The following is a 12,506-nucleotide window of genomic DNA, read 5'->3' on the forward strand; positions in this document are numbered from 1 at the left end:
AAAGGTGGATTCTGGACATGAAGAACCTAAAAAAGAAGGGAACAGTGTTAAGACCACTGAGTTGTGCAGGTTGTTTGCAGGTTTTGGAGGACTGGCAAGGTCCTTGTGACTCAAACCTTGGAGAGGAGTCGGGGCAGGCCTCAACATCATATCAGCAGGTCATAGCACGGTAAGCTGCATACCACAATGTCCAAATGCACACTGACCCTAATGAAGAGGATTTCCTCTTTGATAAACTGACTACCACCCATAAAGAAGTTTTTACCCATGCTAACCCGTACCACACCACACCACAACAGGGTAATTTTCATCACCCACAATTCATACCATGGGATTCACAATCAACTTTCTCAAATCCCATCTCCAACCTTTACAGATTCAGCCTTACCTATCAGCAATTCTCAGTACTCAGTCAAGGCTAGCATATCCAACTCCAGCTCGAATTCTAACTTTTTAAACTCTTGTTTCCCAACTACTGGAAAACCACAAATACACAGTTGGAACAATGATTCAACTACTAGGGATGATGGCCTCCTGCATTGCCATGGTTCCCCATGCTAGACTACACATGCATCCCTTACAGCAGTGTCTATCTCCTTACTGGTCTCAGTCACAGGGTTATCTCCAAGATCTAGTGGTGTTAGCCCGCCAGGCTGACTGCTCTCTCTCCAATGGTTGAATCCCACCAACTTCATCAAAGCGCGGCCCTTTCAGGACCCAGTGCCTCAGATCACTCACACCACAGATGCATCACAGACAGGTTGGGGAGCACAACTCAACAACTTCACCATACAAAGAATAATTCAACAAGCTTCCCACATCAATTACTTGGAGTTGCAGACAGTTTGCTTAACAATCAAAACCTTTCTACCACAACTCTCCCACAAGTGGCTCTAGTCTGTACAGACAACATGACAGCCATGTATTATCTGCAGAAACTGGTGGGGGAGACACATTCTTATCAGTTGTCCCATCTCGCTCAGACAATATGGAAATCGGCAATTCACCATCACATTCACCTCCTGGTGGAATATCGCCCATGAATGGACAACCACTTTTCAGACCTCCTGTAGGAAGTTGGCTCTGTATGCACTATTTCAAAGTAAGGAATAGTATGCACAGAGTCCAAGGGTTCCCCTTAGAGGTAAGATAGTGGCAAAAAGAGATAATACTAATGCTCTATTTTGTGGTAGTGTGGTCGAGCAATAGGCTTATCCAAGGAGTAGTGTTAAGCATTTGTTGTACATACACATAGACAATAAATGAGGTACACACACTCAGAGACAAATCCAGCCAATAGGTTTTTATATAGAAAAATATCTTTTCTTAGTTTATTTTAAGAACCACAGGTTCAAATTCTACATGTAATATCTCATTCGAAAGGTATTGCAGGTAAGTACTTTAGGAACTTCAAATCATCAAAATTGCATGTATACTTTTCAAGTTATTCACAAATAGCTGTTTTAAAAGTGGACACTTAGTGCAATTTTCACAGTTCCTAGGGGAGGTAAGTATTTGTTAGGTTAACCAGGTAAGTAAGACACTTACAGGGCTTAGTTCTTGGTCCAAGGTAGCCCACCGTTGGGGGTTCAGAGCAACCCCAAAGTCACCACACCAGCAGCTCAGGGCCGGTCAGGTGCAGAGTTCAAAGTGGTGCCCAAAACGCATAGGCTAGAATGGAGAGAAGGGGGTGCCCCGATTCCGGTCTGCTTGCAGGTAAGTACCCGCGTCTTCGGAGGGCAGACCAGGGGGGTTTTGTAGGGCACCGGGGGGGACACAAGCCCACACAGAAATTTCACCCTCAGCAGCGCGGGGGCGGCCGGGTGCAGTGTAGAAACAAGCGTCGGGTTTTCAATGTTAGTCTATGAGGGATCTCTTCAGCGCTGCAGGCAGGCAAGGGGGGGATTCCTCGGGGAAACCTCCACTTGGGCAAGGGAGAGGGACTCCTGGGGGTCACTTCTCCAGTGAAAGTCCGGTCCTTCAGGTCCTGGGGGCTGCGGGTGCAGGGTCTCTCCCAGGCGTCGGGACTTTGGATTCAAAGAGTCGCGGTCAGGGGAAGCCTCGGGATTCCCTCTGCAGGCGGCGCTGTGGGGGCTCAGGGGGGACAGGTTTTGGTACTCACAGTATCAGAGTAGTCCTGGGGTCCCTCCTGAGGTGTTGGATCTCCACCAGCCGAGTCGGGGTCGCCGGGTGCAGTGTTGCAAGTCTCACGCTTCTTGCGGGGAGCTTGCAGGGTTCTTTAAAGCTGCTGGAAACAAAGTTGCAGCTTTTCTTGGAGCAGGTCCGCTGTCCTCGGGAGTTTCTTGTCTTTTCGAAGCAGGGGCAGTCCTCAGAGGATGTCGAGGTCGCTGGTCCCTTTGGAAGGCGTCGCTGGAGCAGGATCTTTGGAAGGCAGGAGACAGGCCGGTGAGTTTCTGGAGCCAAGGCAGTTGTCGTCTTCTGGTCTTCCTCTGCAGGGGTTTTTAGCTAGGCAGTCCTTCTTCTTGTAGTTGCAGGAATCTAATTTTCTAGGGTTCAGGGTAGCCCTTAAATACTAAATTTAAGGGCGTGTTTAGGTCTGGGGGGTTAGTAGCCAATGGCTACTAGCCCTGAGGGTGGGTACACCCTCTTTGTGCCTCCTCCCAAGGGGAGGGGGGTCACAATCCTAACCCTATTGGGGGAATCCTCCATCTGCAAGATGGAGGATTTCTAAAAGTTAGAGTCACTTCAGCTCAGGACACCTTAGGGGCTGTCCTGACTGGCCAGTGACGCCTCCTTGTTGCTTTCTTTGTTCCCTCCAGCCTTGCCGCCAAAAGTGGGGGCCGTGGCCGGAGGGGGCGGGCAACTCCACTAAGCTGGAGTGCCCTGCTGGGCTGGGACAAAGGGGTGAGCCTTTGAGGCTCACCGCCAGGTGTCACAGCTCCTGCCTGGGGGAGGTGTTAGCATCTCCACCCAGTGCAGGCTTTGTTACTGGCCTCAGAGTGACAAAGGCACTCTCCCCATGGGGCCAGCAACATGTCTCTGGTGTGGCAGGCTGCTGGAACTAGTCAGCCTACACAGACAGTCGGTTAAGTTTCAGGGGGCACCTCTAAGGTGCCCTCTGTGGTGTATTTTACAATAAAATGTACACTGGCATCAGTGTGCATTTATTGTGCTGAGAAGTTTGATACCAAACTTCTCAGTTTTCAGTGTAGCCATTATGGTGCTGTGGAGTTCGTGTAAACCAGACTCCCAGACCATATACTCTTATGGCTACCCTGCACTTACAATGTCTAAGGTTTTGCTTAGACACTGTAGGGGCACAGTGCTCATGCACTGGTACCCTCACCTATGGTATAGTGCACCCTGCCTTAGGGCTGTAAGGCCTGCTAGAGGGGTGTCTTACCTATACTGCATAGGCAGTGAGAGGCTGGCATGGCACCCTGAGGGGAGTGCCATGTCGACTTACTCATTTTGTTCTCACTAGCACACACAAGCTGGTAAGCAGTGTGTCTGTGCTGAGTGAGGGGTCTCTAGGGTGGCATAAGACATGCTGCAGCCCTTAGAGACCTTCCTTGGCATCAGGGCCCTTGGTACTAGTAGTACCAGTTACAAGGGACTTATCTGAAGGCCAGGGTGTGCCAATTGTGGATACAATGGTACATTTTAGGTGAAGGAACACTGGTGCTGGGGCCTGGTTAGCAGGGTCCCAGCACACTTCTCAGTCAAGTCAGCATCAGTATCAGGCAAAAAGTGGGGGGTAACTGCAACAGGGAGCCATTTCTTTACACCTCCTCAGCAGGATGCAGCAACAAGTCCATGAATGGGAACTTCACCCACAAGTCATTCACCAGTACTTTCATAGGTGGGGTACGCCACAAATAGATCACTTTGCCACCACAGAAAATTAAAAATGCCAAAACCTTGTGTCCATATACCCACACCGTCTCTCTGTCCTCGCTCTCAAACTGAGACAAACTTCACTCAAAATGATACTTGTAGCTCCCACTTGGGCACATCAACCTTGGTTCACAACACTTCTGGATCTGTCGTAGTTGCTCACAAGAAACTCCCCAGCAGGCTGGAACTTCTTACTCCAAGTCAAGGGCAGATCAGAAATCCATATCCCAAGATGTTCAAACTTGCGATATGACTCCTGAGTCATAGAGTTCAATTACTTGGATCGTCCACCAGAATGCATGGATGTTCTTAAAGAGGCATGTAAACCAACAACTGGACAGTGTTATGCTGCATAATGGAAATGTTTTGTAAGCTACTGTTGACCTAAACACATTGACCCACTCAACTCTTCAGTCCAAGACATTATTTATTTGCTGCATTTGTAAAACTCAAACTTAGCATACTCATCTATTTGCCATCATTTAGCAGCTATAGCAGCTTACCTCCAAAACAGACAACAAGTCTCTTTGTTTAGAATTCCGGTTATCAAATCCTTAATGGAAGGATTCAAGAGTAATTCCACACAGGTTTCCCCCAGCACCATCCTGGAACCTTAATGTACTTACTAGACTCATGGGTCCACCTTTTGAGTCTGTGCATATATACTGATTAAAATTTATTTCAAAGAAGGTATCCTTTTTGGTAGCTATCACTTCCCTAAGACGTGGAAGTGAACTCCAGGCTCTAACTTTAGAAGAATCATTCTTCCAGTAACATGGAGATGGAGTAGTTCTTCGGACAAACCCTGAATTCCTTCCAAAAGTAGTTTCACAATTCCACATTGATCTGTCAAGAGTTACCAGCCTTTTTCCCACCGCAAGACTGGGTTTCAGAGAGGGCTCTTCACACACTACATGTTAAATGGGCTCTTATGTATTATTTTAAAAGGGCCAAACACTTTAGCAAATCCAAACTTCTTCTTTTTTTTTTTTTTTTTTATAGTATTTTGAACGCCTCAAAGAGGAAACTGAATATTAAAAAAAAAAATTGTAATAGCTAGATGGATAGTCAAGTATATTCAAACTTGTTATGCCAAAGCCAAAAAGCAGTTACCTATTACCCCCAAAGCACATTACATCAGAAAAAAGGGTGCTTCTATGGCCTTTTTAGGTAACATTCCCATAGCAGATATATGTAAAGCTGCTACTTGGTCTACACCACATACATTTTCTAAACACTATTGTGTAGATGTTTTAGCACATCAACAAACCAATGTTGGCCAAGCAGTGCTCATAACACTTTCAAGCAACTCCAACTCCTGCAGGTTAGCCTCCGCTTAATTGGAGGAACTGCTTTACAGTCTATGTAAAGCATGTGTATCTACAGGCACACATGCCATTGAATGGAAAATGTTACTTACCTAGTAGACATGTGTTTGTGGCATGCAGTGCTGTAGATTTATATGCATCCTCCCCGGAAGCCTGTGGCCGTTGGAGTCACTCGGTCCTGTGACTCGAAAAGACTTATTCGAAGAAAAACAACTTGTAACACTCCGAGCCCAACACTAGATGGCAGGAACAGTGCACAGCATGTGAATCTGCAGCACAAACAGATGTACACTGGGTAAGTGACATTTTCCACATTGCACGGACATCTCTTTACCTATTACTCTCTATACACTTCTCACCTGCCTGCGGGAAAACATTTGAACAAAGGACTCGATGCCTATGTGTGCAGTATCACTAAGGAGAAGTAACTCGATCTTGTGGCTCAGATTCTTCAAAGAAAAACATCTTGTAACACTCGGGACACAACATTAGAAGGTGGACTTGTGCAAAACATATGAATCTACAGCACCGCATGCCACGAACAGATGTCTACTGGGTAAGTAACATTTTCCTTTTGCAACACCTGGTGTGATTCTTTCTTGTGAACAGTTACTGACTGACTGACTATTGTGGTATTGCAAGTGCTTTACACTCCTCCTAGATAAGCTTTAGCTGCTCATCACAGCTACCCCTAGAGAGCTATTGGTGTCTAGACACCTAAACACTATAACTAAGGGTTGCCTGAACCCTGTATAGGGAGCCACACCATGGTGTACACCATAAAATGAACCAGTCTCCTATGGGGGCGGGCAATAGCTTAAATGTCCTTTTTGTTGTTGGTTTTGTTTGTTGCATATGACATTTCTAATATGGTGTCTGTCTTAAGGATAAGCATCAAATGTTAACACTCTCATAATAAGCTGTTTCTTTTGTATTTTGTTTTATTGAATTTGAAGGTTTGGCTTTCTAATGTGGCCAGTTCTGATGATGTTCATGCACTGCTTGAGCAAAACTGTGTGTTGCTACTCGTGTGGTACCTGTCCTGGTGCAGCTTTAGAAACGTTTACTGAGGAATTCAATTGGCTGTTTTGCTGTTTTCACATATTTTTCAGTGCCTGTAATAAACACCCAGGTTTTCTAAACTGTTCCATCCCTGAAGAGTCTGCTTGAGGTTTCAACTTAACAGGTCTGTGATAAGTGTTCTAATGCATTTTGCTTTCCCCAAAAAGGTGGGTGGAGAGAGCGTGAAAAGGCCCGTGAAGACAGTTGGGGTCCTCCCCTTGGATCCAAACCTACTGAAGACAAAGCTCCAGAGACCCGAAAAGAAATGACTGAGGAGCGCGAGGAAAGGGATGGCGAGGACACTCCACCAAACAAGCAACCTCCACCTAGGTTAGCTTATCTTTTTTCACATGTGCTTCAGTTGGTTAGTTGTGGTACTTACGCATACTAAAGGTTTTGCTGCTGGTCAGAGTAATAGATGCAAAAGTGCTAATGCATAACAAAATGTTATTCTTTCTTATGCTTTCATTATGCTAGGTAGAAATAGAAAGTGACGTTACAAATTAGATGGAGGTGACTTCAGATGTAATTAGGGGTCCACTGTTAACCCAAAGACTAAAGAGTCTGTGTTGCCTTAACCTGCATTTACGTCTGTCAGTTTATTTTTATATTTTTTTACTGCTTGTGAGAGTGGGAACTCGGTACATTGTGGATGTTTTGCACTGATGATTCCAGAATTTTTGTCAGGATAATCTTTTTAACATCTTCATTTGACATTTGTTTCCCAAGAAACCATTTTCACACTTCCTCAGGTTTGGCATTTTTTTCTAGATTGAATGCCGTCAATATTTGCGAAGCGCCCTTCATTAGGCCAAAAAAAGGGCACTTCGGACCTAACCCACCTGGGAGAGTCAGGAAGAGAAACTCCGTGAGAGTAAAGAGAAAAAAATAACATCCTTTCCATCACTGCTGGCCCCATTGATACCCTTTAATGTGAAGGATGTCTTCAATTACTAAAGGTAGAGTGCTCACTTGCCGTCTGGAGCAGGATCCCTGCGATGCCAAAGCATCATCCCTGCATGACACTGGAACCATCACCAGTATCTAAGCACTGTCATCTTGCAACATGTCCAACCCATTCAAAACATCATTCAGTGCTTCACAGATCTACATTATGACTATCAAGGTCCATGCACTTCTGTTGCAGGCACTGGTACACTTAAATAAAGGGTGACATTACATACATGTGACTCCATGTCTGCCACTTTCCCTCGCTGACCTTCAGGATTCCAGCAGAAAATCCAGTTCAGACACTGTGGAGACCATCCCAGCTTACTCTTCTTTTTTCAACACCGAAAGTTCAGATTGTAGAATGAATTTCTATGTTCCTCTTTCTCCTTCGATCTCCTGAACTGCGGCTCCTGTTACAAAATGACTTTCGATGAATAACCGATCACTGCTGAAGCACAGGTCTGAAATGTTTTAAGTTCTCCAACTAGATCATCTCACTGTGAGTCACACTTCTTCCATATATAGTTCATATCCATCAATTGTTCATTGTCATGTACCTTACCAGTGAATGACATTTCCACTTTTAAATATATCATTGCAACAGCTGCAGCTAAACCTAACATTCTGTTGGAGGCTCCTGCTCCTCATACCTCAGTCTCATTATGGAAAAACATGATCAGTGCCAAGGTTTGTTGGTATCTTCTAATTTAAGTTTCTCACTCCTGCATCTTACCAAAGACCGCCACTCCTCGACTTTAAAATAACTGTACATTTTCTGAATAATACCTCTATCTGCAGATTCATCACTTTACGAATTTCACCCAGGAGCCAGACTGGATCTGGAGAATTTTCAGCAGTGGTGTTGTGTTGCTCTGCACTGTTCTGTACCACCCTGCAAATGATTGAGCATTGCTGCATGTGATGCACACCATTCCATGCTGATCATTATTTTTCTGTTTTCACAGCATCCAAAGTGGATCTGGAGCTCACATTTTTGCCTAGCTTCATTTTTTTAATTGAAACATTGTGCTAAACATTCCTCCTCAAGAACTACAGATTTTAAGATGTACTGAGACTGCTCTAAGCGGATTGTCAGGAACAGACCACAGTGAAGAGTCTTCGATGCTTGGGATCCTTTCCTGCTCCCAAAGGCAATCTAGAAGAGCAGGAAGCAAAGCTGTACTTCACCAAACGTAAACAAAAGCTGCTTGCCACTCAAAATCTTCGGAATGTCAAAGTCCAAATGCATGCACAAGAAAGTGGAGTTGGACTCCTTACTCCTGTACTTCTCCTTCCAAAGAAAAGCCGTAGAGCCATCAAGATCGGAGTCCCACTACTTTGAGATGACTGGCCTTGAAATCACTATCTCAGCTGGTTGTGACACACAGGCCGTTGTGTTATCTGCAGCAAATCGTGTCTTACAAGGAGGATATGTTGCAAATTTTGCTATGTTTCAGGCTCCCTTTAGGCACCATAGAGCCACAGCGGCCTCCAGTCAGGTTATGTCATGTTACCTTGCCCCTACTGACGCTTTTAAAAGATGACACACTGGCCCCACAGGCTACAACTGTTTGCAAAAAAAGACATTGCTGGCTTCACTGGCACAGATTGATGACCTGGGTGTTGAAACCAATGTCTGGCCGCAAACGGACGCTGGTCCAGGCCCAGCAGTGTCATGGTACGAAATAACTAAGGTGTAACCACACAGTGGAGTTCACAGTTGTGAGAAAATTATTATAGGGTGGTGGTGTGCAACCTCACCATACATTCTCTTCCAGGGGATCCTCATCAATAGTCATAAACATTGAATATTCCCGCCCTTGTGCGGGAACCCCGGAGCATATATATATATAAAATACATACATATTATCATGTGTAAAACAGCAATGCAGGCTATAATCATAAATAGGCTAAAATGCTTTATTTCTATGCAAGTTTTTTTTTTTTTTTTTTTTTTATATTATAAAATCACAATAGATCATAAATATCTACCTAAGCCCCAAAAACTGGACTTAGGGAAGTAAACAGCAGTAAATATCAGAGAAAAATAGAAAAAAACCACATTGAAAAACAATGAAGCATTCTTAGCCAATAGGCTGCATGCAGGTTAACACAGGAGAACCATAAAAACTTTGGCACCGTGCCTTTAAGACCCTGAGCACCTCCAGTATCCCACCATGCCTCAGGGGTGAAGGGAAGGTGACAGTTGGTTCACAGTTAGGTCAGTTCTTTTTTCCGGCTTCTTCTGAGAGGATCCTGGAGCATTGAGCTCTCAGTTTTTCTGAGTTTTTCTTCAGAAAAATCCTTAAAAATAGTGTTTTTCCTATTTACTCGACAGATAACATCTTTTGTCTGAGTTTGGAAGTCTTTTTTGACAGAAAATGCCATCTCTTTTTGTAAAATGTCCTTCTTGTGGGAAGAAGAAAGCCCAGTCAGACCCACACTCTCTGTGTATTGTCTGCCTGCCACAGAGTCACTGTCCTGACACCTGCAAGTATTGTAAGAACATGTCAAGGAGGACTCTCAAAGACAGAGAGAAGATCAGGCTACATGGGCTTCAGGAGAGGAAAAAGTCAACATCCTCTTCACTTCCCAGACCTACAGCAGAAGGAATGGCCCGATCGACGTCGACAGGTAGGATTGTACCTGTTTGTTCTCCATCGACGTCATCGGCACCACCGTCTCACCGGCATAGATCGCCGGCGACCAGACCGACGTCGAGGGACAAAACGTCGAAGCATGGACACAGGGGTACATCTCCGTCGACGGCAGGCCGCCGTTCGGCGTCGAGTCATCTCCGGCGCTCCCGTTCGCCGTTGAGAACGTCTCACCCCTTGGCGTCGATGGACACGACACCAAAAACACCTCGACGGCATGAACATCCGCCGTCGACCACTCGCCACTCAACGTCGAGACACACGACGGCGAGTAGGTCCAGGTCCCGCGATAGGCGATCGGCGTCAAGACACTCGACGGCAAGACCTCCGACGTCAAGACCTTCGACGTCGAGAACAGATCAGCCATCGCAACCTTCGACGTCGAGGATGCAATCGACGTCGACACAACCTTCAGCTGTGTCACAGGCAGTAGAGCCAGCGGACAAAGCTCCCTCACCGGTGGTCTCTATAAGGAGTGCATCATCCCATTCCAGAGCATCGGGGCATGTTTCTCCCATCACAGCATCCCCGGATTCACAATACTCTAGGATGTATTCTCCTACTGCCTCATTACCGAGAACGCCATCGCCTACAGCTAGAGCAGGACGGGCTCGTTCTGCTTCTCGTCAGCCGACCACAAGACCTGCACACTCTGCTACAGCCTCTCGGAGCAGGTCCCGTTCCCGAAGGAGAACCAGGTCACGAACACCACGTAGAAGATAACCTTCTTGGTCTTCTTCAGGATCGTCTGTTGGGCGCTACTCCCCCACACTCACAGATTCTCCACCTGCTAGGATTTCCCCGGTGGATGATATCACCACTTTTAATGAGGTTCTTCTAAGGGGAGCGCAGAAGCTAAATATTGAGGTACCGGAGCCGGCCACCTCATCCTCAGTTATCTTTGAGACCCTACAACACAGATCAGTCTCGAGAAAACTGCTGCCACTAGTACCGGGTTTGCTGCAACCGACTATGGACACTTTTCTGTCTCCAGCCACTCTCAAGTCTGCCCCGGCTAGGATTCAAAAGAAATACAAAGCTCCGGAACAAGATCCTTTATTCCTGCGGAAGGATCCGCCACCGGACTCTGATCTTAGCCGCAGCCAGAAAAACACACTCTGTGGCATCATCTTCCACAGTCCCCCCGGATAAGGAGAGCAGACACCTAGACTCTCTGGGGAGAAAGATGTGCGGTACGGCGGCATCTGCTATGAAGGTCTCCAGCGCCTCAGCACTTCTGGGCAGATATGACCGCTCTCTGTGGGACTCACTCCACAGATTTACAGAAAAGTTGCCCAGGGAAGATAGACAGGACTTCCAGGAAATCTTGCAGGAAGGGGGCCTAGTATCTAACCAGGTCATCAGCGCGGCGGCGGACGGGGCGGATTTGGCTGCGCATGGGTATGCGCACGGAATCTGCGCTAGGAGGTCTTCCTGGCTACGGCTCACGGGTCTGAAACAGGAAGCACAGCAGCGCATTTTGAACCTCCCATTCAGCGGGAGTTCATTGTTCGGTACCCACGCGGATGAAGAGATGGCCCGAATGAAAACGGAGGTCGACACGATGAGGGCAGTGGGCCTGGAACGTAAAAAAGACTTCAGGCGGAGGTACAGGCCGTATGACAGACGACCATTCCAGCAGAGGGTTCAAACCCCTCACTGGTCTCAAAGGCCACAACAACGACAGGGACGTCCCCTGTTTCAGGCACGTAGACCCACAAGAGACAGAGGGTCAAGTAGACCTCAACAGTCTACAGCAAAGACACCATCAAAGCAATGAGGCATTGCTTCCCTCAGCACTGTGCACCACTCCGGTGGGGGGAAGTGTTACGCATCATCTTCGCGAGTGGCACTCAATCACAAAAGACAGATGGGTGCTCAATATTGTCGAACATGGCTATTCTCTCCTTTTCAAAAAACCTCCTCCACACTTGCCGCCAGCAAGGTGTTTTCCTTCTCATCTCAGCCTGCTACGCAAGGAAGTTCTCGCACTCCTACAAAAGAAAGCTGTAGAAAAGGTTCCTCCGGCACAAAAAGGAAAAGGGGTGTACTCCCGTTACTTTCTGGTGGCGAAAAAAGGTCAACAGGGCCTCTTCAGACCAATTCTGGACTTACGGCTCCTGAACAAGTACATAAGAAAACAAAAGTTCAGGATGCTAGCCCTTCACCAGATTGTCCCGCAACTGCATCAGGGAGACTGGATGTGCTCCATCGACCTACAGGATGCATATTTTCACATCCCAATAGCAACCAAACATCGGAAATTTTTACGTTTCCAGATAGCGTCACAGCACTACCAATTCAGAGTCCTTCCATTCGGCCTGAAGTCTGCACCCCGAGTCTTTTCAAAATGTGTAGCAGTGGTAGCGGCACACCTTCGAAGACAAAAAATATTCGTCTATCCCTACCTGGACGACTGGCTAGTGAAGGCCTCATCTCCGGATCAGGCGAGAAAACATCGAGATATCGTTCTAAGAACTTTCGAGTCTCTAGGTCTTCAAATCAACCACGACAAGTCAACCTTGATTCCAACACAAAACCTCCACTACCTGGGAGCGATACTAAACACAGAGCTCCAAAGAGTGTATCCTTCGGAGGAACGACTTTTATCAATCCACAGGAAGTGTCAACATCTATTAACAGCCGATGC

General features: G+C 46.5%; 1 protein-coding gene across 2 annotated transcripts in view; it reads left to right on the top strand.

The window, feature by feature from the left end:
* Positions 1-12,506, top strand: part of EIF3A (eukaryotic translation initiation factor 3 subunit A) — a 541,057-nt gene that overhangs the window by 482,796 nt on the left and 45,755 nt on the right. For both annotated transcript variants that reach the window (XM_069239244.1, XM_069239245.1), the window contains exon 20: positions 6,416-6,578. In XM_069239244.1, the coding sequence (XP_069095345.1) occupies positions 6,416-6,578 (163 nt within the window). The remainder of the gene's footprint in view (positions 1-6,415; positions 6,579-12,506) is intronic.

Source organism: Pleurodeles waltl, chromosome 6, assembly GCF_031143425.1.
Source record: "Pleurodeles waltl isolate 20211129_DDA chromosome 6, aPleWal1.hap1.20221129, whole genome shotgun sequence".
Taxonomy (NCBI): Eukaryota; Metazoa; Chordata; class Amphibia; order Caudata; family Salamandridae; genus Pleurodeles; species Pleurodeles waltl.